Raw genomic sequence first — 27,781 nt, 5'->3', positions numbered from 1 at the left:
TGCATGTTAAGGCTCCATTTGGTGGGGAAAAAAGCTGAGAGAATAAAAAATATTAATAGAATGAATTTTTTATTATATATGTTTGGTAGAGAATATAAAAAATAGAGATTAAATTACTATTATGTTCTTGTTAAAAGGGTAAGGATAGAACAATGGGCATAATTTTATACTTTTTTCTCAATGTTATTTTCTTTTCAATTTTCCTCCCAATTTGGAAAGAAAAAAAAATGATGTATCCAAATAGAAAACTTCAACTACTCCCATTTTATGAGAAACATGCCCACATGTTCATGTGCATGCATATATAACCTATCATGTTAATTTTACTCATGATTTAAGGCTATGTTTGGTTCGCGTAAAACCATTTCCGGAAAATATTTTATTTTTCGGAAATGTTATTTTCCGAAAAGAAAAACGTTTTCATGTGTTTGACTGTCACAAAATTCATTTTACGGAAAAATTAATTTTGGTGTTTGGTTCATTTAAACATTTTACCAGAAAATGCATCAAATCCGGCAAAACACTCGTCCGACGAGCGACGCGATCGACGATCGCGATCGCGCCGCTCGTCGGACGCGCATCGCTCGTCGATCGCGATCGTCGATTGCGCCGCTCGATCGACGATCGCACAGCGCGATCTCATCGATCGCGATCGTGCACCGCGCCGCTCGTCAACGCGGTGCGATCTTCGGACGAACGGCGCGATCGTCGATCGCGCCGCTCGTCGACGCGACGCGGCGCGATCTGGGCTCTCTCTCTCTCTCTCTCTCTCTTTTTCCGGAAGTGATTTGAAGTGAAAATGAGGGGAGAAAATGATTTCCGAGTCAAAGGTGAAAATATTGGTCAACCGGAAGTCATTTTCCGGAAAATGATATTTTCCGTAATAGCCAAACACTTCGATTTTACGGAAAATGATTTCCGGAAACAGTTTTCACCCAATTCAAACACAGCCTAAGTCATTTCATCTTTTTCCCCCCCAAGGATTTGGCCTCTATGAGTTGGAAATCATGGACCATGATGCGCCATTAAATTGACATTAACGAGAGCATAAAATATATGGAATAATGAAATCAATGGAGTCCATATCACGCTCCTCCATTTATTATTTGTGGGGCCCGACAACAGATGGGCCAGATCCACCTATTCACGGGGATACTTAAGGCCCAAGCCGAGGAGGATAGTAGTCCCAGCCCAATAAACGCAAAGCACTAATGGGCCATAGAAGCCGCCGAGGAAGGTACAGCCCTCGGTTAGCCCAGAGCTACACTAAGGAAAGGGGCAAAAGTGGTATAGGGATAATCTTGTAAGAAATCTAAAATATCTAGGAAAGGCTGCCCATACTACCTGCCCTAGACAGAGCTTTGCCTCTCACAGAGTCGTGTTTCTTTGGCCTACTCAACCACTCCCAGCAACTCAGGTCTGAAACTGATGGGACAGGTGTCAGACTTGGAAAGTCCGACCCTACACGTGGACGAAGGAAATTGAATGCGTGCTAATATAAAAGGAAAATATACAACCTAAAGGAGGGGGATTTTCTTCCGAAAGAAAAAGACCTAAAGGGGTGAACACCTCTAGATCATGCAGGAACAACTCAACAAAACCACGGCTGAGTAAACATGACTTAGCCTTTCGACCCCACTCTCTACAAATGATATTGTACGGGTCCATTTACGTGTGAACCCAACCCTACTGTGGTCAAACGCGAATCGTGTCCCTACAATTGGCGCCGTCTGTGGGGAGGCTTGCATGTTAGCTCGAGCGATGGTGAAGTTGAGCTTCTGTCGAACAAGGGGCTATCAAGGTGCCTATATCACCGGCGACATATTACTGACGTTCCAACATAAGCTCTTACTAGGGGCTACGTTCCACGTCGTCGACGACATAGACAAGCCTAGGGGCTTCAAACACCAGGCCAGCTCCCCCCACCTTGTTTGAAGAGCCAAGCCTTCAGAAAACGAGCAAATAAAAGGAAACCAAAGACAAGTTTTGGACAGAACCAAGGCCTTGCATGGTCCTCGGACCCAAGCCTCTGGGGAAACCAACTACTTAAAAAGCATCACACAAGTTTTGGACAGAACCAAGGCCTTGCATGGTCCTCGGACCCAAGCCTCTGGGGAAACCAAAGACAAGTTTTGGACAGAACCAAGGTCTTGCATGGTCCTCGGACCCAAGCCTCTGGGGAAACCAACTACTTAAAAAGCATCACACAAGTTTTGGACAGAACCAAGGCCTTGCATGGTCCTCGGACCCAAGCCTCTGGGGAAACCAACTACTTAAAAAGCATCACACAAGTTTTGGACAGAACCAAGGCCTTGCATGGTCCTCGGACCCAAGCCTCTGGGGAAACCAAAGACAAGTTTTGGACAGAACCAAGGCCTTGCATGGTCCTCGGACCCAAGCCTCTGGGGAAACCAACTACTTAAAAAGCATCACACAAGTTTTGGACAGAACCAAGGCCTTGCATGGTCCTCGGACCCAAGCCTCTGGGGAAACCAAAGACAAGTTTTGGACAGAACCAAGGCCTTGCATGGTCCTCGGACCCAAGCCTCTGGGGAAACCAATTACTTAAAAAAAACATCAGACAAGTTTTGGACAGAACCAAGGCCTTGCATGGTCCTCGGACCCAAGCCTCTGGGGAAACCAACTACTTAAAAAGCATCACACAAGTTTTGGACAGAACCAAGGCCTTGCATGGTCCTCGGACCCAAGCCTCTGGGGAAACCAACTACTTAAAAAGCATCACACAAGTTTTGGACAGAACCAAGGCCTTGCATGGTCCTCGGACCCAAGCCTCTGGGGAAACCAAAGACAAGTTTTGGACAGAACCAAGGCCTTGCATGGTCCTCGGACCCAAGCCTCTGGGGAAACCAACTACTTAAAAAGCATCACACAAGTTTTGGACAGAACCAAGGCCTTGCATGGTCCTCGGACCCAAGCCTCTGGGGAAACCAAAGACAAGTTTTGGACAGAACCAAGGCCTTGCATGGTCCTCGAACCCAAGCCTCTGGGGAAACCAACTACTTAAAAAAACATCAGACAAGTTTTGGACAGAACCAAGGCCTTGCATGGTCCTCGAACCCAAGCCTCTGGGGAAACCAACTACTTAAAAAGCATCACACAAGTTTTGGACAGAACCAAGGCCTTGCATGGTCCTCGGACCCAAGCCTCTGGGGAAACCAACTACTTAAAAAGCATCACACAAGTTTTGGACAGAACCAAGGCCTTGCATGGTCCTCGGACCCAAGCCTCTGGGGAAACCAAAGACAAGTTTTGGACAGAACCAAGGCCTTGCATGGTCCTCGGACCCAAGCCTCTGGGGAAACCAACTACTTAAAAAGCATCACACAAGTTTTGGACAGAACCAAGGCCTTGCATGGTCCTCGGACCCAAGCCTCTGGGGAAACCAACTACTTAAAAAGCATCACACAAGTTTTGGACAGAACCAAGGCCTTGCATGGTCCTCGGACCCAAGCCTCTGGGGAAACCAAAGACAAGTTTTGGACAGAACCAAGGCCTTGCATGGTCCTCGGACCCAAGCCTCTGGGGAAACCAAAGACAAGTTTTGGACAGAACCAAGGCCTTGCGTGGTCCTCGGACCCAAGCCTCTGGGGAAACCAAACACAAGTTTTGGACAGTACCAAGGCCTTGCATGGTCCTCGGACCCAAGCCTCTGGGGAAATCAACTACTTAAATGGAAGAGCAGTGTTACATGGACTCTCTAGTCTGCTTTTGAACCCTTAATACTAAAGGGACCAGTATGGAATGGATTAACGAGTTTTCAAAAGCACCACCAAAGTCACGCAACGCTTGGTCGTGCCCTCGGATGAATTATTCAAAGTTCGTCACCCTCAGACGATATTCTCACACTTATTACAGAGCGTTCAATCGACATCTCGGTTAGTTTCTTAAGTTTAACTTATTATGAGTTATTTTCATGTCTGTTAGTGTCCATAGATTAAAATTAGTTGAATCGGGTTTCAAGAGTCCTTGCCCTGAATACTGCCAAGGAGAAACACACACATGGAGTACACCAACTCACAAAGTAGTTTTATCAAAGGAACAACATTCAGAATAAATAAAGAAATCGTCATTTCTTACTAAAGCAAAAAGACAGTACAATGTACAACGAAAAGCTAGAACCGGTCTGTGTCAAAGTTCACTACATGACCAAAAGAAAGGAAGATACAAGAGAATAAGTAAAAGCCGAGGAAGTAGGTCAGAGGAGAAGTTGGCTACAGCTCCAAGACCTTGTTCTTCTTCAAAGCTCTCACTTGCCCACAACTCAAACAGCGAAAGAGATCCAACTTGAACCTGACACCATTGAAGAAAAGGTGTAGGGAGTTGAAGGTGATGGGGCTTTCTCTAAATATACGCCTACCGCAAAGCGAAGGCGCTGATGGAGGAAAACCCTTCTTCTGCCGTACCAAAACTCTGGCATGAACAGAACCTGCTTCGGATTTTGACTAAAAGAGGGGAAGATTCTTTTCCCTCTCGGCGGAGAGGGAGTACTCTCCTGAATTTGTGCTTCCTGTGCCCATGTCTTATTGTTGTAAGCCTCATGAAGACACGGTGCTTCTGCGGCGGAGGAAGTTCTTTATTCCCAACCCTCGTTTTCAACATGTTAGGCCAAGAAAGGAGAGCTCCGGATGTGGGAAGCGTGATGTGAGAGAAAACTGAAAGAAGGGGTGTTATATATAAAGCAACCATCTCTCCCTCCTATTTATTTGAAAAGACAAGATGATGGTAGTCAACTCATGCAGCGTCCCAAGGAGCACTGCAGACAAAGTGGTCTTGGCTCAACTTCCAACATCAACTGCAACCACAAGATTAAAGAGCCTCGTAAAGGCGCATTTCGGTCATCGTGACATCAGAGAGTACCACGTGGCCAGAAGTTGCAGAAATATCTCTTAATTCATAGGCTAGGTGGATTCGTGGACCCGGGGCCGCTTGGTGTAAGGGCCCAGGTACCTTGGCCGACGCTGAGCAGCGGCCATGGCCGAGGACAGTCACTTTTGGGCACCTCGGGAAATGCTCAAAGATAGGGGAAACCAAGTACTGATGCAGACATTGGTCTTGGACAGAACCTAAGGCTTGCATGGTCCTCGGACTCAGGCTAAAAGGGGAAACCAAGTACTAGTGCAGACATTGGTCTCGGACAGAACCTAAGGCTCGCATGGTCCTCGGACCCATGCTAAAAGGTAAAACCCAATACCGACAAAACCCAAGCCTCGGACTCATGCCTCCGGGAAAAATCAAGTGCATAAGATAAAACGTATAAGTCCTGAACAAAGCCCAGGTTTGGCAAAGTCCTCGGACTCAAGCTTCTTTGGAAGTCAGCCGCCCTAATGAAGGGATTTTTTTCGGCTTAAATAATGGAAAAGGTTAATGCTCACGCCTCGTGGAGATGGCAGAGCAACCTAATGATCGTCAACCTAAGGAGGCCATTCATCCGAGGGGTAACATGTCCTCGGATAAATACTTCTCACACCTAATCGGACATTTGACACCCATCACTGCTAATTTTAAGATAAGTCTCATTCCTTACTGGTCGGACTGTTATATTGAATAATAATTTTGTTAAAATTATCGTGGCATCATTTTATCAACGATTACTTCGTCCTTAGTCATTATTGATTCAAATGCTATACTATTATGCCGAGCAGCGCTTTCGCATTCGTTAGAATATATAAACAAGACATAAGAAATAGAGTAACACTATCTTTTATTAATATGAAAATTTGTTACAACGTACAAGGAAGGGCTTAAACAAGCCTATACAAAAAATGAACTGCTAAAACAATAACAATATCTGTAATACAAATAAGTAAACCATCAGGTGTCTTTTGAATTTGCCTTCAAGGTCTTTCTGAAATCCATGCCTCAGTACTGCTCATATCAGGAGAAGAACCTTATACAAAAATAATGAAGGACAAGGAAGAAGAATTGGAACACATGGAAGCACTTCAGCAAGCTCTTGTTGCTGAAGAAAGCAAGGGAAAAAGAAGATGGAGGACATGAGCGGGAAGGAGGAGAAGAAGAGTGAAGCAATGAAAAGAAAGTAAAAGGAGCAAAAGAGGGAGAAGGGGAGCCTAATTAGGTATGCTCATGAGAGAGCAGATGGAGATGACAAGGGAGGTCTTCGACTCAGTCACACCAGAAATGGGGTATGACGAGTCCCTGCTTCGGATTTTGGCTAAAAGAATGGGGAGACAAACCTTGAGTCTCCACCATCCTTGCCCCGACCGAGCCATCTCAAGTTTCGTTAAGATATGGTGTTTCAGGGAAAGGAGGGATTCATTCATGGTTGATCACTGTGGTGGACGTGTTATCAAATGAGGAGTAACCAGAGGGAAGAGGCGGATTCTGAGAAAAGTCTAGGGGATTCGCATATGAGAGAATCACCTTCTTATCTTCTCTCTTTATATAAGGGAAAAAGACGAGGGTATGTGACACGTTCCGATCCTCTAAGAAATCTGCTAGTAAATGCAAAACCGTTTCGTTTCTCCAAGCCATCCTTAACCGATAGAGTTAAAAGGCCTCGTAAAAAGAAGACATTAAAAGCGCACTACGGCTATCCAAACGGAATAAACGCCTCACGCGTAAGTCAAGGGAATTGTCACGTAGACCGGCGCATTACTTGGGGAGGTGAAAAGTCGCTGACGCTGATCAAGGGCCGAACTTAACAAGCCGCAATAAAGTCTCGGTATTATCAAAACCCACCTTTCCAACCGAAGAGTTGGATAGCAGGGTTTTGAGGGGCTATTGTGGGGCCCGACAACAGATGGGCCAGATCCACCTATTCACGGGGATACTTAAGGCCCAAGCCGAGGAGGATAGTAGTCCCAGCCCAATAAACGCAAAGCACTAATGGGCCATAGAAGCCGCCGAGGAAGGTACAGCCCTCGGTTAGCCCAGAGCTACACTAAGGAAAGGGGCAAAAGTGGTATAGGGATAATCTTGTAAGAAATCTAAAATATCTAGGAAAGGCTGCCCATACTACCTGCCCTAGACAGAGCTTTGCCTCTCACAGAGTCGTGTTTCTTTGGCCTACTCAACCACTCCCAGCAACTCAGGTCTGAAACTGATGGGACAGGTGTCAGACTTGGAAAGTCCGACCCTACACGTGGACGAAGGAAATTGAATGCGTGCTAATATAAAAGGAAAATATACAACCTAAAGGAGGGGGATTTTCTTCCGAAAGAAAAAGACCTAAAGGGGTGAACACCTCTAGATCATGCAGGAACAACTCAACAAAACCACGGCTGAGTAAACATGACTTAGCCTTTCGACCCCACTCTCTACAAATGATATTGTACGGGTCCATTTACGTGTGAACCCAACCCTACTGTGGTCCAACGCGAATCGTGTCCCTACATTATTTATTACCTTTTTTTTTTCGTTGGGTAGAATTTATTGGTTATTAATTAATACACACAAATTGTGAATTATGATATAGAAAGAAAATAGTAAGGTATGATAAATCTATTTGCTCATAATTAGAAAACAAATTTTCTTGAGATAAAATTTATTAAGGGCCCAACCGGGTTTGAACCGATGACCTCTTGATCTGCAGTCAAATGCTCTACCACTGAGCTATGGACCCACCCTCATGATAATACAAACATACGTAATTTATTGAGTATATTTTATTGGATTTTCTTATCTTAGAGGCACACTAACAAGTTATTGTGAGAAAGTGATCGAAGGAGGTAAAAAAACTAATGTCACTTGTATTCTACGACTATTCTTATCTTTCCGATTTGAGAAAGTAAAGAAATATTGGTATTTATATTAACAAATAAAACAATAATATAAAACAAAATATTGATTTTAATTGATTAAGGAAATATATAACCAAAGGTTATAATTAGTTTTTATTTTTATTTTATTATTTTTATTTTTTGTTGTATATGTGAATATATATGGGTGTACTTGAATGGGACCAAAATCCTCATAAAAAGCACACAAGGCACCAAGTTTCATCGTCCCGTGCAGTTATGGGAACAGCATACTTTCCATTTTGTTATTATTATTTTTTTTTTGAGAATCGTCCATTTTGTTATTAACTTATGAAGCCAAACGACAATTGTTAGTCAGTAACGTGGAGTAATTGTGCGCCTAAGTTATTTAAGTCTTTGACAATCACTTTTTCGTGGCAAGTAATAGACTAATAGTAAGTAATGTCGGTTGGCTTGGATTATATTTAGTGTTGTGTGTGTAAGTTGTTTGAGCCTTGGACAAGTACTCCATTGTGTGTCTAAGTTGTTTTGAGTCTCTTATAACCACTCTCTTCCGTAAACTCTCCCTTTAAGTATGTGAGAGGCACATGCACTGGAACATATTATATCATTTATTATTATTATTATTTATTTATTTTTCAAATAAAGAGTCGATGCCTTATTATTGTATTTGACAATCACTTTTTTCATGGCAAGCAATAGAAAGTAATGTGGGTTGGCTTGGATTACTTTTAGTGTTGTGAGTCTACGTTTTTTGAGCCTTTGACAAGTGACAACCACTCCCTTGTGTGTCTAAGTTATTGGAGTCTTTTACAACCTCTCTCTCTCTCGTAAAGGCGTAAAATTTCCCTTTAACTACGTGAGAGGCATGTGCATTTGCACATATTATATCATTTTATTACAATTCATTATTATTTATTTTTCAAATAAAGATTTGATACCTTGTTATTATCTATGATTTATAAATCATGGACCGTGATTGAAAAATCACGAGAATCCATTAGTGAGCAGCATATAACATATATTGAATCATTGATTGATTTTTCAAAAAATAAAATAAAATATTGAATATATTTTAATTCAATAGCTTAAAAAAAATTACATACAAGGTTGAATTGTAATGTATTTCATCCAATAATTCTGCATATTCATTATATATATTATTATTATCATTATAAAAAACTCAAATAAAAGAAGGGAAAAAAGGTATCGAATAAAAAAAGGAAAAAATAAAAAACACAATAAATCTAGTAATTCGGGATTTAATCATTTAAATGAATATTTTTTGGAGGTTGAATTGTAATGTATTTCACCCTATGATAGTGCATACTCATTATACATTATTATTATTATTGTTATAAAAAAACTCAAATAAAAGAAGGGAAAAAAAAGTATCTAAAAAAGAAAAAAAAAAAATCTAGTATCTCGGATTTAATCATTTAAATGAATATTTTTTGAAGAAAAAGAAAGAGAATGTTATCGAGGGCCCAACCGGGTTCGAACCGGTGACCCCTTGATCTGCAGTCAAATGCTCTACCACTGAGCTATGGACCCGTTTACACGATCTAATTACCTCCATAAAAAATAAATATAATCCCAAAAGCGTTAAACCCTAGAAAAGTAAAATCACATCACCTCCTTCCCGCCTCACTCACTCTCCTCTCACGAAGCAGAAGAAAGAAGAGAAACCAAACAATGGCGACCCCGTACGGCATCAAGTTGGCCGTACACCTCATCACCAATCACTTCGGCAATCTCGTCGCCGTAAATCTCCATCTCTCTCTCTCTCTCTGTAAAACCTATACACATATACCTGTCTCTCTGTATCTAATACGTTGTGTTTTGTTTTTTGAAAAAAATGCAGAAAGTGTGTGAGAATCTTCTTCGAAGAGGACCTCTAACGCTCCAACAGGTAATTCGGTACACGGAGCTCACTCCTCAACAGGTCAAGAACTCTCTTCTCATCTTGATCCAACACAATTGCGTTCAAGCTTTCTCTCTCGAATCACAAGGTCATTTCTTATTCCCCAAATTGTGCCAATTTTGATTGTATTGGATTTGATTGGATTGTTTGAGTTTGTGTATATAAGTGCAGATGTGGCTAGCACTTTTCGTCACGTCGTTACATGTATAGTATGGTAGGAGTTGTTGGGTTTAGGGTTTTTCATTGATTCTAATTTCTAAATTGTGTTATTTGTATAAATTCTAGCTATATAACGGTGACTTTGCTGATTGGTTGCTTAAACGAGCGTTTTTAAAACTCAAAACTCTGTTTTGAAACCACAACTCCTTGTAGCTTTTTTTACCAACGCTCATTTTAAACTCAAAACAACGTTTTCCAACATTAAGTAGGATGAAAATTGGGATTTTTTAGATATAATTTTTGTTGTGATTTTATCTTCAACCCTTACATTGTGTTTGGGAGTTCATAAAAGAGCTGGTTGGCTTTGCTAATTGGTTGCCATGACAATGTAGGATAATCCTGCAATGAAATAGAACTACCAAACTGTTCTAGACCGTTTAGTTTCATTTATAGCTTATTAACAAATATACACACACATAAAAGAAAAGAAAGTACAATGTGGGAATTGGAGAATAAATTTAAGTTAAGAATTGGGGAGAAGGTTTTTCCATTATTTGGGTTACAAGTGACCCAAAAGTCTTGATAAAGACTAGTTTTTGGTTTGGCACTTTGACCATGGATTTTAAAGTGAAGTACTCAATAAAGAGAGTTTGATTTGCAAACAAGATTTTTGAATTCAACTGTATTAATTTAAAAAAAAAAAAAAAAAATCCACTGTGTTGGAATATCATGAAATTATGGTTTGTAAATGCAGGTAATTTGTGCCAATAAAAATTTGTTGGCTAAATTTAATGGAAAAGAATCAAAAGATACAAGTATATAGCTTTCCTAGCTACCAATGAGAGGGTAAACTAAACTCATGATGATGATATGAGTAATTATACTTGCAGGTGGTTTTGGAGATGGGCCAAAAGCTAATACCCAGTATTTAGCGTTGTTTAGTAACATACTCCATCGCATGAGGTTTCCCAAATTCTTGGAGATTGTGTCTCGTGAACTTGATCAAGAAGTTAGTATTTTTAGTTTTTGGTTTGATGCTTTACACGGTTTTTGAAGTCAGGATAAAATCATTTTATTGAGTTTGTTTCTTTGTTTTTGTAGTGTAAAGAACTTCTTGAGGGTTTGCTTCAGAATGGTAGGCTTACACTGGTGCAAATGGTTGAAAGAGCCAAATCGAAGAGAAAAGATGGCAAGTCTCTTATGAATTTCTTATTATTTTGAATTTCTGCTTGTATCCTAGATATAAACATAATACAAAAATATACAGGGAGTATCGTTTAGATTGAAGTTTTTGCCTAAAAAGCCTTCAGTAATTCTATATGTATAATTTTTTGTGACTATAATTGATGATAACATACCATGTAATATCAATAAGAGTCTCTCAACAGCAACATCTGATCTTTAGACAATCAAGGGGCATGTGAGCAAGGCATAACAATAATTTAGAAAATCAGATATATTCTATTGTCCTTGGTAGATTAGATCACCTTAAAAAATCAATTTTGAATATTTTCAGTGTAGCTATCTACTGTCCATATTGTATTAGTCAGATTTGGGGTTGCCATTTGGAGTTTGGAATATATCATAGATTTTTATTATTAAAATAGATGTGAGATCATACCTATCCATAAAAAAAGAAGAAGCGAGATCATAAAAGAAGGTATTAGATTATGTGGCAGAAAACATATAGTGTGATGATAGATTGGTGGATCACTGTCCTAAACAACTAACACTGCCCCTCCTTTGAGCAATTTCCTGGGACTAATTTCCAAAAATATTGATGTGGATGGTCATCTCTAAGCAAGTACAGGTAAGAGTGTAATAGACTAATAGTCGTATCTTTGATGATACAAAAAGATCATAGGCTCAGTTGGAATCATTGCTGATTCAAACTTTGTTTGATTGATCTCTTCTTTGGGGTCTTACAAGTGGTATTTCCCTCTTATATTTCACAGAAAGATCATAGGCTCAGTTGGAATCATTACTGATTCAAACCTGTTTGATTGGTCTCGCCTGTGGGGTCTGACAAGTAGCATTTCCCTCTTAGATTTCACAGAATCACTTCACTCTTGTGCATAATTCTTATAGGTTATGTTGTGTTCATCATTGTGAACATGAAGTAATCTTTTCTTTTAATAAAATATCTTGACTTATAAAAAAGTATAGAAGTATGGTGAACTGTCAACATATACCTAGTCAGAATGCAAACAAAAATAAATTTTAGATGGAAAATCAGAGAGTAAAAAGCTTGATGAGGATGGTGCATTTCCAGAACAAAAGAATACACACTTAACGTGATATCCCTGCCTGTAGACAACCAGTGCATGGCATCATTAGTGGACCTCTATATTTGTGTGTGATTAATGGAGTATAGGGCGCTTTTTTTTAGGGGGGGTACTAAAAGGACTATAAAAGGACCAATCAACTTGGCAGGGCAACTGGGGCGTGGGCAAGGCAGGTTGAGATGAGTTTGGAGCATGCATATTAAGAGGGCATTTGTGATTGGTTCCAAAACATAAGTAGGCATTTTTTTGCATGAATGGATTTCCTACAAAATGCCCTTACAATTAACAGCAGACTCTTTCTTAGATATTCTAGCTTTATCATGTAATTCCTAATTTCCTAGGGCTTTTTTCTACTTATTTTGATTTTGTATACTTGGAAGTGCCTCCCCCTGCTAATGCTCTGTAGCTCAAGGGGCATCTCCTTATCCTTTAAGTACAGGGTGGAGAGTAAAGTTGTGGGTTCAAGACCCATAGGGGTACACCTCCTGTGCCTTTCCCTTGGAAATCCATATGGAGGGCCAAGACAACTATGAGAGTTTGTAAGAACCTCGTCAATAAGGGTTAATGGTGAGTTGGTATTACATGTGATGTTGTAGTGGGGAGGTGGACCACCTCTTGATGTGGCCTTTGAGTTGTGGATTTGATATTCAAGATGTTTGGGGTTCAATGGGTATTACCAGAGAAGGTTCTTAATTTTTCATGTTGGTGGTGGAGTAGGGGACCTAATTCAGATGTTAGTCTTACTCCTTTATGTTTGATGTGAATTAGAATTTATATGGAGGGAAAGAAATTGGCATACTTTTGAAGATGTGGAGTCTCAACTCAATTGAAAGTATCCTTCATTAGTTCTCTATATGAGTGGTCTTTTGTTTAAGGTCTCACAGATTGTAACTATTCTGTTCATTACTTTATAGAGTCGATCCATATGTAGATATTTTTACAATTGGAATTCTTTAGGCTACTTCGTGTCAATTTTTAGGTAGTCTCGTTTCAATAAGATTATTTTTTCCTATGAAAAGAAAAAAGACCCATTAGGGGTACATGTGTAATTTACTGATAAAAATAAAGATAAAAAGATGGAAATGCCTCCTCTTCCCCTTTACCTTCAATATGATAAAATATCTCAACAGGAAACCTTGGGTATCCAATCTTGAGTGCCTACTCATATTTTTTGCCAGGTGAACTCAAATATATCTAAGTACTTATCTCCTTTATTAAGCAATGTTTGTTTTGGATATTTGAGTTGTGAAAGGAAGAGGATGTATATTGAGATTTGAGAGAAAAAAAGTACTTTGAGTTAGTAAAATTAATTGATTATCAAGTAGTGATACTTCAATATCTCATGAATGGCTTCTTTGGAAGTCTTATGCATCCTAAGTTTATTTGATGATATTTCGTTTAAGAGGAGAGTAATAGGGATCAATGCTTGCCTCCTTGTATATTGTTTTTTAATATATATGGTGAATGGGGAAGATTCTTGGTTCCAGCAGACTTGGTTGGTTGTTCTTGGTGGAATGTTATGTTAGGTTCATTAGTTGGCATGTTGGAAGACTTATCTGGAAATTCATCTTTGTGACTGCTGGATCATGTTGCCAAAGTATTTATAAACTATTTACTTTCCTCGAGTCTTTTGTTGTGCTACTTTAAGTCTAGAAGTTTCTTGATCAGATTTGAAATGGAATTTTCCCAAGGTATAGGAAATGTTTCCCTGCATTAGGGTGGCTGTTTTGTTTGACTTATTTGCATGATTCTTCTCTTTACTATGGGGTTGATTTGAAAGAGCAGACAATGGGTTCTCTAGAAGGTCATCCTTTACGCTGCAGAATTCATTCATAATTAGTTTGTTTTTCTATTAATAATTCTACTTGTACCAGACTAGTTAAAGAGGGGCCATCATCCATGCAATTTGTAAAAGTCTATTGTTTTCAAGTGCAAGTGCATGGGGTCCAATTCTTGAGAGTGGTTGGTTCATGGAAAAATACTGTAAAGTAGGACTATATCCGTATAACTTTTCAAAGACATACTATGTAATGACCTTTTTATCCTGGAATAGTTCGAGGCACTTAGCTTTTGAAAGAATGGGTATAAATTATTCCCTCTGTATTTACTGAGGTGCCATGCTCTGTCTATATTGTTGCTCTTCTAATAATCCTACACTTCTAGAATAGTTCAAGGTGTTTCTATTCTTAAGTTTCTAAAGGATAGAATTAGATTGTTTCTGATATATATACAAACATGATATTAATATGTTGTTATACTTTTGAAGTAGGAAAACTATTATACTGATGTAAGTGATTCAGGTGATCTAATATGTCCTGCACACACACACTTTTCAGGATGTCGTGAAGATGTTGTACAAGAAGGCCTTACTAAGCTTTTGGCTGCCCATTTTGTTGAACGCTGCCCAGCCCCTGAACCACTTGTTCCTGAACCAGTTAAAGTAGAAACAACTTCCAAGAAACGAGGTGCTAAATCTGCTAAGGTGATTGTTGACTCCTGTCAAATTTACTTGGTGGTGATTTTATGTTTTACAGAGATGGGTGACAGTTGATTATTCTTGCATTGCATGCACATATGCATATTCTATCTTTAGATCAACAGCGCACATGCTACTGGGATCTAAGTTGCAGTTATACTCTGTGTGGACTGTGGAGTGATATTGGTATTGCTATGTGTAGATAAAAAGATTTTGATTAAACTTATTGCCCATTTAAAAAAAGTCAAACCGTGTAAGTCTAATATATTTTGCCTATTTGCAATTGCACAAAGTTCATAAGTTCAAATTTTACAAAAGTTCTTTCAATTTCTTCAAATTTTTATATAGTAAATTTGAAAAACACTTATCAATGGACAATATGATAATAATCTAGTCATAGAAAGTCTAAACGTAATATAATATATATATATATATATTTTTTTTTTTTTTTCTTCTTTTTTTGAAAAACATTTTATATAATTTTCTTATGCTTTTAAAAATCATATCTATGATAACTATGATCAAATGAGGAATGGGTAGACTATTGAATCTATTGATCACTTACTTCTACATTGTCCAGTAGCTCAAGAGTTGTGGAATATGGTGTGTTCCCTGTTTGGTGTTCATTGTGTCATGCCTTGTAGTGTTGTGAAACTTATAGCAAGTTGGTTGGGCAAGTTTAATGGACTCAAAACTAAGATGCTTTGGAGTATGATTTATCATTGTCTTATGTTGGTCATATGGAGGTAAGAACGTACTTTTGAAGGGGATTAAAGGTTAGTTCATGAGTTGAAACTTGTCTTCTTTTAGACTTTGTTTGAATGAGCAAATGCTTCAGGTGTTGTTACTTTCACGTCTCTGCTTGGCATGCTTGATTTTTGTACTTCCATTGCTGTTTAGTTTCCTTTTTTTTGTTGCCTTTTAGCACACTTCCTTTGTTTTTATCCTTTTGTCCTTATTTTAATTTCAATGAAGTTTATTACTTATCGATAAAAAAGGAAGTATATGGCTGAAACAAAATATTTCCAAAATGCAAAGACTAGAGAGTCCAGAATAGCAAATTGTCATGGTTCATGTCCTTTGACAGGTAATTTATATAGATAGATAGATAGATAGTGTAATATTGCACACTAAGAATATTGTTTTTGTAATAAATCAATGGTCCATGTCATTTGCTTCAAGATTGAGCAATGAATTTTAATGAATTTTATTTTCTAAAAAAAAAAAAGCTTTTCTAAAAGCACCTAAAAAGTGTGCTTAAGGCTTGCTTCATTAAAAGAACTCCGCTTTGATGAAGTGAAGCGCTTAGACATTGGGGCTTTGAGCTCTAAGCACACTTTTAACAACATTGCATTTAAAGATAGAATTGGTTGCTATAAATGAAAAGATGCAGGGGAATCGCTTGAGATGGTTTGGTCATTTGCTTGATTTAAGTCTAGGGGATAAGAAGAAAAGGTAGAGGAAGACCTAAAATAACATAATAGTAGGAAAAAAGTATATATCAATTGAGGAGACGATAAAGTTTATGACATGTGGCCGATCTTGATTTGTTGAGGATTCATAGATGACCCAAAATTTTTGAGACTAAGGCTTGATTGTTGTTTGTATTTGTTTCATAAATGAAGTGCTTTACTTATTTATGGTTATTTATCATTTATCACTTATACTTTTTTTGTAAATATCTATTAAACTATGAAGCACGGGTGCGTTTTGGGACTCGGGTGCGGGTGCGGGACTCGGCAATTTTTGAAAAAGTAGGGTGTGGGTGCGGCAGGACTAGACGATTAAAAAATTATTAAAAATATTTTTATTTATATTTTCTATATATTTTTACTATTAAAATATTCTTAAAAAACACATTACTATGCTTTGATTCACAAAACAAAGAAAGAAGAAGGCAAGAAACACATTACTATGCCTCTGAGGTGGGAATTTAAATACAATATCTCTAATTATTTAATAATTTGTTTTTATTAAAAATCACTTAGAAACTTATATTTTCTCAAAAAAAAAAAAAAAACCATTTGATACCCCTCTACCTTTTTCACGTTGGAGCTTTTGTACTGTTACTTTACGCAATAAGAAAACAAAAACAAAAAAAATAAAAAATAAACAAAAAAAAAGGCTATGGCTGGGTTGTACCGGCGATCACTTACTTCTTCACCTGCAATTGATTTCGCTTCTTCTGAAGGCTGATTTCGGCCGTTTCGGTCACCGGCTGATATGACCTGATATGACCGATACGGCCTAATTCTAGTGAAATCAAGCCGGTTCGGCGTGAATCGAGCTGAGTCGGCGCGAATTCGAGAAAAAAAAAAAAAAAAGCTCAGACGTGGCACTAACACGCGGGCAACTGCGTCGGGCTGCATCAGACTCGGGTGTGGCACCCTCCCAGCCGCATCCGTGCTTTCTAGCTATTAAAGAGCTTTTGTTATGAGGATTATCATCTAGGTTGCACTGACACGCCATTTTTGGCAAAGTACCGGAGTCTGACACCTGTCGGACACTGATATCGGTAAGACTCGCCGGACTCCGGTGTTCGAGAGGTTTTTTTTTTTTTACTTCTCCAACATAGCTCCGACATGGCGTGGACCAATGTTTTGAATATAGTTCCATTTCAGTCGGTCCGAAATGTGAATACTGAAAATTTTTCATACCTTGAGAGTGAAATCTTGGGGAAGAAGGGAGATGGGAGAAAAAAAAGTAAAAGAAAAAATTGATAAAAAGGAAACTATGAACTTGGGTCTACAACAGGAAACGCAGGCTTGAGAACTGAGAAGAACAAATCGAAGGTGATAACAACTGGTGGGAGTGACAGTGCAGCAGAAGGAAGAAGGAAACAAACAACAGGAAGAAGTAAAAATAAAGAGTGAATGAATGTGCGGTAGGAGTTTGGAGAGAGAGAAGAAAATGTAAATAAAATAAAGATTGTTTGGCTTTGATGAGAAGTTGATGTGACAATTGGCAGGTACGGGGGAGGGAATACAGGATGAAATAAAAAGAGAGAAAAATTTTGTTTTGGATTTAGGCTTAAGCTTAACTTTTAGTTGGGTTTGGGTTTAAGCGTAGCTTTTGGTCTATTTAAATCAACTCAAAATTAAAATATAGCCTAACAAAGACAATTATTTTATTATTATAATACAAAATTACAAATAAAGGTAAAATAAACTAAATTCTAGATATAAACATATTTTATGTCTAAAAATATGAAAAAATATGCCTAAATATAAAATTTAATTAATTATTTAATTGCCGTATCCACGCCGTGTCGAACCCTTATTCTTCAAAAATTGCCGTACCCCCATATCCATACCCATGTCGTATCCGTACCTGTGTCTGTGTCAGTGCAACTTAGATTATCATTTTGAGTTAATATGGTTACTAAGTTTGAGTGCTTAAAATTTATCTTTCAGTTGGGATGGAACTTAATAGAGATTGTTTGAAATTATCAATAAACCATAAAGCAAGTGAAATGAACTATTAGGATTGAGTCTTCTATCAAAAGATAATATTAAGCTACACATGTTGGGTGTCTCTTTGCCTCCCAAATTCTTACCTTCTTAGAGGTTGAAGTTGAATTCAAGAATTACTCCTTATCAAAGACTAAAGAGGTACAACTTGGCAAAAGGGGGGATGTTAAAATTAGTCTTTGATTTTGCCAATGAGTTCTAGTTGAAACAACACCTTCTCCTTCCATAAGAAGGGGTGGGAGGTAAGATTGTGGGTTCAAAACCTACTAGGGGTGTGTGTAAAGTCTTTGATTTCAGGCTATCTTGCTTTACCTTTTGGTAATCAAGTTGCACCATCAATACTTTTAGTTCGTAATCTATTTACTCATACTTAAAGCGTAACTTAGAAAAATATTTAAAAAAAAAAATAAGTACAAGGAAAAAAAATCTTGATATGTAATGATGTAAGCTACATTTGGATCCTTATAATTCCCTTCTAAATAAATGCTAACAGATAAATGAAGAGTCTGAGACCATAGAACAACGTGTTCTAGCAGCAGCAGGGCCTATGGAAGCACAAAGATTTTCCATGATAACAAATACCGAATTTGACGTCAATGGAGAAACAAGCACAGATGATTCCCCTAGTTTGATTGTTGGAGAAAAGGTTGGTATATGAACTGTCATTTCAGGTTGCAGGGTTACTTGAAATGTGATTGTAATTTTCTCATTTATAGCGCAAGCGTGATTCTTTGGAATTGGATAGAGAATCTACAGCTGAAGAAGGGGAAGTAGTTCTTTGGCGTGCCAATTTTGAGGAATTTCTGCGTCGTCTTAGACATATGGTTGGCTTTTTGTTCTCTCTCTCTCTCTCATGCTCAATTGTCTAATGTTTTGCATCTTGCAGTGTCATGTTCTACCTGTTCTTTTTATATCTTCAGATGAATCAAATTTGCTCCTTTTCCTTTCTATCCTCAATATTTTCTTTTGTTTTTGTTTTTGTTTTTGTTTTTTTTTTTTTTTCTATGCGAGATGAAATGTTTTAAACTTAAATTCACTATTTTTATATTAGCTTTGATATCATAATTGAAATAGTATGTTGTGTATATGTTCTAGGCTTGCATTGAGAATGTGAGAGCATCCCTGGATGATGGAGCTGTAAAAGTCTTAAAAGCAATGCTGGATGCAACTAGAGGTTTAGAGAAGAAAGTGAAAACAGAAAAGTCAGGTAAACTGCAATTTTTTTTTTTTTTACTTTATGTTTTAACATTATATTTAGATTGTGATTGATTCGTGCGTGCGCGCGCACACACACGTACTATCTATTTAGGTTTGTCTCATGAGAAATGGATAGGCAATCACACGGGGAAATGATCTAATCAGTACTGCTGTTGGATTGGGGCTTTTTGGGCATTTGAAGAACTTATACCTAGTAATAAGTCTAAATAAGGAAGAACGGATGGGAGAGCAAAATTCAGCAGTACTTAATAATCAGAAATTGCATGCAAGATACCTTTTACTATGGTTGCTCAGTGATGCAGCCATGCAGGCCTAGACTTAGTTTGCTCACTATAAACTACTCTAGCTTATCTTGGTTTGTTTGGGCAGTCCAATTGTTTAGTCAGCCCAGGCCCCAGACATTGGATGGTTTAGATCTAGGATGCAATTTAAGAGAGTGGAAGTGGGAGGGAGCATGAGAATGACATTTTAGAATTCATAAGGTCCACACGATCTACAATATATATGTGTAATGTGTATATGTACTTGTTTATTTATTTCTGGTTATATAATATGTATGAAGGTAGAGTTCGTCTTCTGGTAAGGAACTAATCTTGGGGCAATTCTTATAATTGAGTTTCTCTTGCTGTACAGTGCTTTCATTTTGGATTAAAGAAAAAAAAAAGAGTTAATTTATTCTAATCACAGAGTGGAGAGTGGTTCAGCACTCTCTTCCACAGATTATTTTTCATAGGTCTAGGTTTATATATCTGTAATTAATATCTAGTGAAAGTATCACGTGGCTTTCAATTAGTATCTAGTGAAAGTATCATGTGGCCTTCAATTAGTATCTAGTGAATGTATCTTTTCACCTAAAATTAAGTAGTGTCCAATGTTTTAATAAATGGACTAGATTGGTGGTCCAACTGTGAACTGCTTCCTTACATTGTCCAATTAATCTTAAATAACTGTATATGTGAATAACCACTCTGAAGTCTAAACTGTTGACCGGCTGGTCTAACTGTGCAAATCAGCAACCTCTTCTTCGGTCAAGTGGGTGAGTGGCTTGAGTTTCTGTCTTAGAACGCCATTTCAATAACACGGCAACCCCATACTTCTTTTATCAGCATGCTGCTAAGGGTGTTTGGCCTTTAAAAACACTTCCCCCAAAACACCATAGTTCCCATTCTTGACCAAATATACTGGCAATTGCTTAAATAGACAAACACCCAGTCTGCTGGCTCCCATTGTCTGTCTATGAGCCACCCTCCACAAAATATACCCAGTGCGAGCACCACTAGTGCATAGATAGATTAGATAGCTATTTTCATACCCCTTATTTTTGTCTTCAGTATCTTGAAATTGATCTTTGTGGCCTTTATTTTTTACTTCTGTATCTTCAAATTTGGTGGCATTTATTATGATTGTAATTGGGAGCCTATAAGAAGAGGTTCCCCAGACATTTTCTAGCAGTGTATTTTGATAATAATAGATATTGTCTGAGTTTGTGTTCTACATTTCGTGGTGATGCCAAACATCCTAAGTTAGTGAAGACTAGGGTTTTGTTTTGTTTCTTTTATATTCTATCTTATACCTAGACGTTCTACATCAATACCTATCCCAGTTTTGGTAAAAGCATCAAGCGCACGGATCTCATGGAACCTAGGAATGGAGGCTCCAAGATGTTGTTCTATATATTAAATTATTTGTATTTTCATTAAATATTAATTAAATTATTTATGAAATTATTCCCCCTCGTTCTTTATTCACTCTGGTTTTTTGAAAGTATCGAAACCATTTAGTTGTTTAGGTAGAAGTGGAGTTAATTATATTAGTTCTAACAGTTTTTTCTTCGTCTTATAAGAAGTCCAAAGCTTGTAAGGTTATAAGATAAAAACCCATGCCTTATGTCATTCATATTGAATATTGTATTTTAATAGAGTGGAGAAACTCTGAAGAGATTTCTTGCGTGGGGGATGGTAGATATGTCTAAATTGCATGTGGTTGATCAGGGTTGTGGTGTGTTCTCCATTGAAAGAGTGAGGATTAAGGACTTCTAAATCAAGTAGTTTTAATCAAGCCCTCTTAGAGAAATGGTTGTGGCAGTTTGGAGTTGGTAAGGAATATTTCTGGAGATGAGTTATTTCTGTGAAATACAGAGAAACATGGGGACAATGGAGGTGCTTAGGGGATTTCATGGAGATGGTTTGTGGAAGAGTTATTAGAGGAGGGTGGAATACCTTCTCTAAATATAAGAAGTCGTTATTGGGATGGCTCTCATGTTCATTTTTGGTCTGATCCATGGCGTGGGACTGCTCTCTAAGAGATCTCTTTCCTAACTTATTTACATTGGCCCTGGATAAGGATGCTTCGCTAGTGGTGTTGGTATGCGGTATTGGAATCCTCAACTCACTTGATCCTTTTAGGATTGGGAATTAGAGCCCGTAGAGGGTTTTTTTTTTTTTTTTTTTTTTTTTTTTTTTTTTTTTTTTGTTATCTAACCGGAGGACCAATCATCTTGGAGTTTGTCTAAGAATGGAAGGTTTGAATTTCACTTGTACTCTGAAATTATGAGACAGTCCACAGGTGTTCACTTTCCCTGGAGATGCATTTAGGGTGCTTGTAAATTGGTGCTGTATGTGCAAGAATAGTGTCTTGTAGTTATGTGAACTAAACTTTTGAGAGTCTTTCATAGTTAATATGATTCCTTTCTTTTCAATTCAGTTTACTTTTTCAGTTATCAAAAAATTTAATTTACTTTTTCATAATTTAGTTGCTTAACCTGCTTGTACTAAGCTAATGCATTTCTTTTTCTTTGCTCATATGTGTTATATGGGTTCTTTTTAAATGTATTTTCTAAAACATGCTTTCTTTTCTTAGAAATCGTAACATAAGAAATGGAAACAAGAGAAATGATTCACAAGTCTTTCCTCTGCAGTCATTTGTCTCCAATACCATTATCCCATTCTAACTCATAAGCTTATTTTTCTGTATTACATGTTCCAGTTCCCCTATCACTGGATAACATTTTTGAAGAGGTTATAAAGAGTGAAGAAGGACGTGTTATGACCTTAGACGATGTTAGAGCTTCCCTTGTCCAGTTGGGTTGTCCTGCCTCTGCTAGAGGGACAGCTGACTCATATAGTATCGGTATCTCATTCTCTCTGTCTAATTTCAATTTTTATTTTTTTATTTTTTATTTATTTTTTATCTAGGAAGTACGGACATGGACACGGGTATTGAAAGGGTGCAACACGGCAATTTTTGAAAAATTAGGACACGATATTGCAGGGATACACATAAAAATAAATTATTAAATATATATTTTTTATATTTTAAAATATTGTTATGCATTTATTTTTTCATATAATGTTATATATATATATATATATATATATATATAAATTTTAGAGCAATAATGGATAAAAAGTGAATTCATGAGTAATAAATGATGTTTAGAGATTAGAATATTAATCAAGAATAAGATCCAAAGGAGTAAATAAAAGATAACTGGATAAGTGTTAAAGATTGAAAACTAAAAGATAAGTGTCTATCCTGTGTCCCGCAATTTTTCAAAAAAAAAAAAAGACAGTTGGAACATGCATGCGGAAGTGTCCCAAACATGTCTTGTGTCCAACAGGTATGGTACCTATTTGGTGTCCATGCTTCCTAGACTCTTTATCACCTTGTGATATAAAGCTGTCACATCATTAATGAGTTCACTCAATCTTTCTATTTAGCTGGTTTATTTATTATTTGGTCTCTATTGACACATTCATATGTGTTGTTCAGATTTGAAGAAAATTATTGAATCAGCACAGAATGATGAGGTTTCTTGACTTATGTTTTGTTTCAAAATATATGAGAATTCATAAATTCCATCACTAAAAGATGTCTTACATTTTCTTCACTACAGGTAGAATCAATTGTGTTGAAAAGATATGGAAGGGATGCTTATAGAATTTTCAGATTACTGTCAAAAAATGGCCGCCTAGTTGAGACTGATAAGGTAATTGATAAATTATTGCTTGTCCCAAAAGTTTAAATTATTAGGAAATGGGTTTTTATTTTTATTTATTTTTTATTTTTTAACCATTCTAACACTTCCCTCTGTCTTAATTTGTGTGCCTAACCTTTGCGATTTTAACTTTTTTTTAAATGGGAGGTAAAATGGAGATAGGATTTGAAGTCCTAACCATATGCTCTAATACCATGTCTCTGGAAGTGTTTTTTGGGCATTCGAAGTTCATTACCCTTACACAAATATTATTTATATATGTGGGCGATTACATTGATAATTCTATTTTGCCTCTGACTCAATACAAACCTATAACAGTAATAACTAGTTTCACTAAAAACAATTTTTCTTTTTCAGTCACTTGTTTTTTCCATGACCTTTTTTGGAAGCAATTGCTCTTCAAAGAAGCTTTTTCAGATACACCTGGAAGGATATGTTTGATGTGTTATTTAATCCGACTTTTTCCTTAATGTAGATTTCAGATACCACATTTGTGGAAAAGAAGGATGCGCCCAAGATTCTTTATAAGATGTGGAAGGATGAGTACTTGCATATGGAGGTGAATGGCTGTCATTTATACAATATATGTATCAATATTTCGTATAAGTATTGAGATTTAGGTCAAAATTATCCAATATATTTTTGAAAATACTAATGCTAAATGAGTTTTTTTTTTAAACTGAGTTCCTCTTGTACGATTTTTTTGGCAGGGTCATCATGCTCACACACTTGAATTTCTTTTAAGTTTCGTTTTTTTCTTCTACTCTTACTTGAGTTAATATTTTTATTTCATTTTCTTCATTTTAGTTGCCCTTCTTAGGGTAAATTTCTGATTGGATTCTGCTTCCCTATTGTTATTTTTTTTCACTTTTTTTTCTCTCTCTCTCTCTCTCTTGCGTGTGCCCCTACACACACAGGACTACAGAGAATTTGGGATTGAAAAGTCTTTTCCAATTTTGTACTGAGGTTGGATTCAAAGTAATTAGTACTTATTTTTCTAAACCTCTCTCTCTACTAATATAAACCCTAATTTATTTAAAAAACTTTATCAAAAGAAACACTTTAAACTCTAATTCAATTATACTCACATGCAAAACACAGAGAGAAAAGGCTTGTATATATGTGTACCCATGTGTTTTGTGTGTGTGTGCACGCACAATTCTATGAGTTCTTTATGATAATTTTTAATTCTCCTTGCAGAAATTAGTTTTAGCACCAAATAGAAATATATTGTTGTGGAAAGTAAATAAGCGCCCTCTGTGGGAACATGTATTAGATGAGATGTTCCATTCTGCTTTAAATTTGAGTCTACGAGCGGCTTACGAATGGGATAAGGAAAAAGAGGTATGTAGAATATGAACTACTAATCTCTTGTGTGCCTTCCCCTTGAATGAGTTCTTATTTATGTTGCTTATGGTTTTTTCCTTGTCAAATCTCTTTGGAAGTGGTAACTTTTTCCATGAATGCCTCATACTGCTAGGCTCATGGCTTCATGCATATTGGGAGGAGTTTCTAATTGAGGAGTTTTATACATTGGATTACATTTTCTTCTTATATCATCAATACTTGCAAAATCTCTAGAAGATCCAAGATCAATAGCTATGCTATCAATCAATTGTTTAAATTGCACGTTTTTATAGTCTAAAATTATGCATAAAAAATAAGTTTGTAGATCATATAGTAAATAACGTCCGATTGACACAAAATTTAATGTGTGTTAAGAGTGTAAAAAACATACAATTCAACGGTTAGATTTCAAAATATGTAGTAATGTTAATTTTTTTTAAAGGAAGTTGTAGCCTTAAACTACAACTATGTTTGTAGCCAATCTTTGTCCTTGTTTGGATCATCAAGGTTTTATTGTTGTTTCTTTTTGGGAGTTCAAGTAGTGGATTGGAGTGCTGTTGATGGCTTGGAGATCTTTGTACCAGAAATTTATTATTGGGGCTACTACTGTGTCTAAACCATTGTGGCATTTCGTGTTTCATGACATGGGTGGGTTGTAGCCAGAGATGAGGGCCGCACTAGAGCTTAGGGTGCAAGCTGGGGGGCCACGGTTCAAGATTAAGGGGTTAGGCGGAGTTTGATGGGTATTAAAGTAACCAACTCTTGGTGGTAAATGATTGTTTGCATTGCTAGCGGCCCCTTTCATTTGGAATTTTTACTTCAATGTGGATGACTATATTTATTTGCCTGTGGGTATTATGCTTTGTGCTCAATAATTTCCATGATAATACTCAGTTAACTATTAAGAAGAATACTTTGTCCAGTGGTGCTCTGCTTGAATGATTCTACTAAAAATCCTGTCCAATTCTACTCCCAATGAATTGCACTAATTTAAACGTCTTACCTCATTTTTTTCTCTTCTTTTTATTTTTTATTTTTTTATTTTAAGAAAGGCAGAATGATTGCACTTTGGCATCTAAGATGCTATGACAATTTTTAGTGGGGTTTGGGACTTGGGAGTGTCTAGAATAGTAATCCATTAAGTTTATTGTAAAATCACATGAGAAACATGTGAGTAAGGATATGTGGTCTCTTTTAGAGAATGCCACTAATCAGTTTGGAAAATTGTCCTCCAAATTAATTTAGTGGAAAACTTTATCGTTAATCCTATGATGATTTGTGAATTTTAAGTCACCTTACCATTAATCAGTATCAAAATGCTTAGATCATCATATTTTGAATTCAGATTCTTCAGCAAATGTCTATTTTTTCATTTTTTTTTATATTGTTCTGCCAACAGGTGCATTCAGAAGTGATTTTCTTTGCTTTTCTGATTTGATTTCTTCTATATGGTTTGTTGTTTTTGATTTCCTGCTTCTGACAAGTCTATTCAGTTTGCAAAAGGGAACAGTTCCTAGACCAAATAATTTAACTGGCCTGATACTACTGAAATGATACCAGAACCTGACTGAAAGCACTGAGAATAATAGAATAACTGAGTCCTTGACTGCAAAATAGTAGTTGAATCCGTTCCCGACAATGAAGGGTCTTTGCATCCTAATTAATGTTAAGATGTTCACCCCAGTCCAAATAGTTTAACCTCTCATTGTGAAACTCCACACACATTTCCTTTTGAATAACATTTTTTCCCCCGTTCTTGACATTGCTGGATCAGTATTTTAAAATCACTTCAGTGTTTCTCTTTGGATATTCAGATTCCTCTATGAAATTTAGTTGTTAAATCACCTGCACTTTCATCACCTTGTTACAACCATTATTACTTTACACCTTTATTTTGATAAATGTATGTACTAATAATTTTCTATGTTAAAACTCCTTCCAGGTTATAAACCCCCTTGAAGCTATGACAAAAGAGGAAAGACAAAAACAAAAGAACATCAGGATTCTCCTGGATTCATCGCTGCTGAAACTTGATGATGCTATCATGCTTTTCCATAACTTCTGAATTTATTAAGTCCTGCCTATGACTGACATATCTTTAAATGAAAATGAGGGATGCGTTATGGGTAACACATAACTTGTTCTCTTATTTCCTTTACTTGGATACAAAGCAAGTATTTATAGAACTAATGAATAAGAAAATAGAAAACTTTAGAATCATATTGTGTGCTTCGTGTAGTCTGAGTGTGATCTAGGTTCCCCTTCCCCCAGCCCACCCTGTGGGGATCAGTTTGTGTTTATTGTCATTTCTTTTTCAGTTGATAGGTTCCATTTTCTTTTCAATTTTTTGTGGCTAGGCTTTGAAAATTGGAGGGCCTCATTGAAACAAAGTTGGTTCCAGATGGACTCATCTCTTCAAATTTAGAGGTGTGCTGCACCCTGACAGAGTCTGGTGTGAACGAGATTGGGCTGGAAAATGGCACTTCCCTTCAAGGTTTTGGAAAGAAATGAAATGGAATGGTTAGGGAATATATTTCCCTTGGTAAAACCGTGGAAATAGTGAGAAAACAGTTGAGGTGTGTGTTGAGTTTTGTTCGTTTGTTGTAAGTTATAAATTTTATGATTTTTTGTTTTTTCAAAAAATAAAGTGAGCATTTTGTTTAGGCACCTTGAGTTTAGGGTTCCAACGGTAATGATATGCAGTCTTCAGCCATGAAAACTTAATTTGATACTTTTGAATCACTGTTTAAAAACCCAAACAGGGCAAAACACCATTCAAGAGGGCTGCATGCATGCATGGAGCATTATTTACTAATTTTACTTAAAGCTGATAAACTACTATAAATCAAAGAACTATTCCATAAGTTGCTTTTACACTGTACGCGTGGGCTGTTCCAAAGAAGTAAAATTGACAGGATAAACCTCAGTCATGTTAGGATGAAATAACCCTAAATTCTGCTCAACATCGGCAGGCTTAAGATCTTCATTAACTCTAAAACTTTCGAACTTAAACTTTGCATTGGAAGGAGATAAATTAAGAGTGGAATAAATTTATATTGTATTTTCTATAATGATTTGGGTCATTAATGCCAAATGATTTTCTTTTCAAACTTAGATTTGAACTTATCATTTTATTTAGAAGGAATTTTTATTTTTATTTTTATTT

At 37.0% G+C, this 27,781-nt stretch overlaps 1 protein-coding gene and 2 non-coding genes across 7 annotated transcripts; 1 reads left to right on the top strand and 2 right to left on the bottom strand.

Annotated features, from left to right (window-relative positions):
* Positions 1–7,531: 7,531 nt before the first annotated feature.
* TRNAC-GCA (transfer RNA cysteine (anticodon GCA)) lies at positions 7,532–7,603 on the bottom strand. Its single transcript has one exon. It is a non-coding gene; the product is annotated as a tRNA-Cys (tRNA).
* A 1,618-nt stretch (positions 7,604–9,221) lies between these two features.
* TRNAC-GCA (transfer RNA cysteine (anticodon GCA)) lies at positions 9,222–9,293 on the bottom strand. The gene has a single exon. It is a non-coding gene; the product is annotated as a tRNA-Cys (tRNA).
* Positions 9,294–9,357: 64 nt separating this feature from the next.
* On the top strand, positions 9,358–27,282 carry LOC126699100 (uncharacterized). Of its 5 annotated transcripts, XR_007646684.1 has the most exons (15): positions 9,358–9,503; positions 9,604–9,751; positions 10,713–10,831; positions 10,924–11,011; positions 14,444–14,589; positions 18,547–18,699; positions 18,770–18,877; positions 19,149–19,260; positions 22,257–22,400; positions 23,043–23,080; positions 23,167–23,259; positions 23,744–23,827; positions 24,469–24,612; positions 26,558–26,741; positions 26,973–27,282. XR_007646684.1 is itself a non-coding variant. In XM_050396677.1 (14 exons), the coding sequence occupies exons 1-14, from the start codon at positions 9,435–9,437 to the stop codon at positions 26,678–26,680; spliced, it is 1,569 nt and encodes a 522-aa protein (XP_050252634.1). In that variant the 5' UTR covers positions 9,358–9,434; the 3' UTR covers positions 26,681–27,282. The 5 variants fall into 5 exon arrangements, 4 of the variants coding, with proteins under 4 accessions (XP_050252634.1, XP_050252635.1, XP_050252636.1 ...); XM_050396677.1 differs by having other exon boundaries at positions 26,558–27,282; XM_050396678.1 differs by lacking the exon at positions 22,257–22,400 and having other exon boundaries at positions 26,558–27,282.
* Positions 27,283–27,781: the final 499 nt, after the last annotated feature.

The sequence above is a fragment of the Quercus robur genome, chromosome 9 (assembly GCF_932294415.1).
Source record: "Quercus robur chromosome 9, dhQueRobu3.1, whole genome shotgun sequence".
Lineage (NCBI taxonomy): Eukaryota > Viridiplantae > Streptophyta > Magnoliopsida > Fagales > Fagaceae > Quercus > Quercus robur.
This window is presented reverse-complemented; position numbering and strand designations above follow the sequence as displayed.

Bases quoted from the DNA above. Each gene is read 5' to 3' on its own strand.
- LOC126699100 (XM_050396677.1), top strand. From the start codon at position 9,435: ATGGCGACCCCGTACGGCATCAAGTTGGCCGTACACCTCATCACCAAT. The intron at 9,504-9,603 runs GTAAATCTCCAT...AAAAAAATGCAG, and splicing joins ACTTCGGCAATCTCGTCGCC to AAAGTGTGTGAGAATCTTCT. The intron at 24,613-26,557 runs GTATGTAGAATA...AACTCCTTCCAG, and splicing joins AATGGGATAAGGAAAAAGAG to GTTATAAACCCCCTTGAAGC.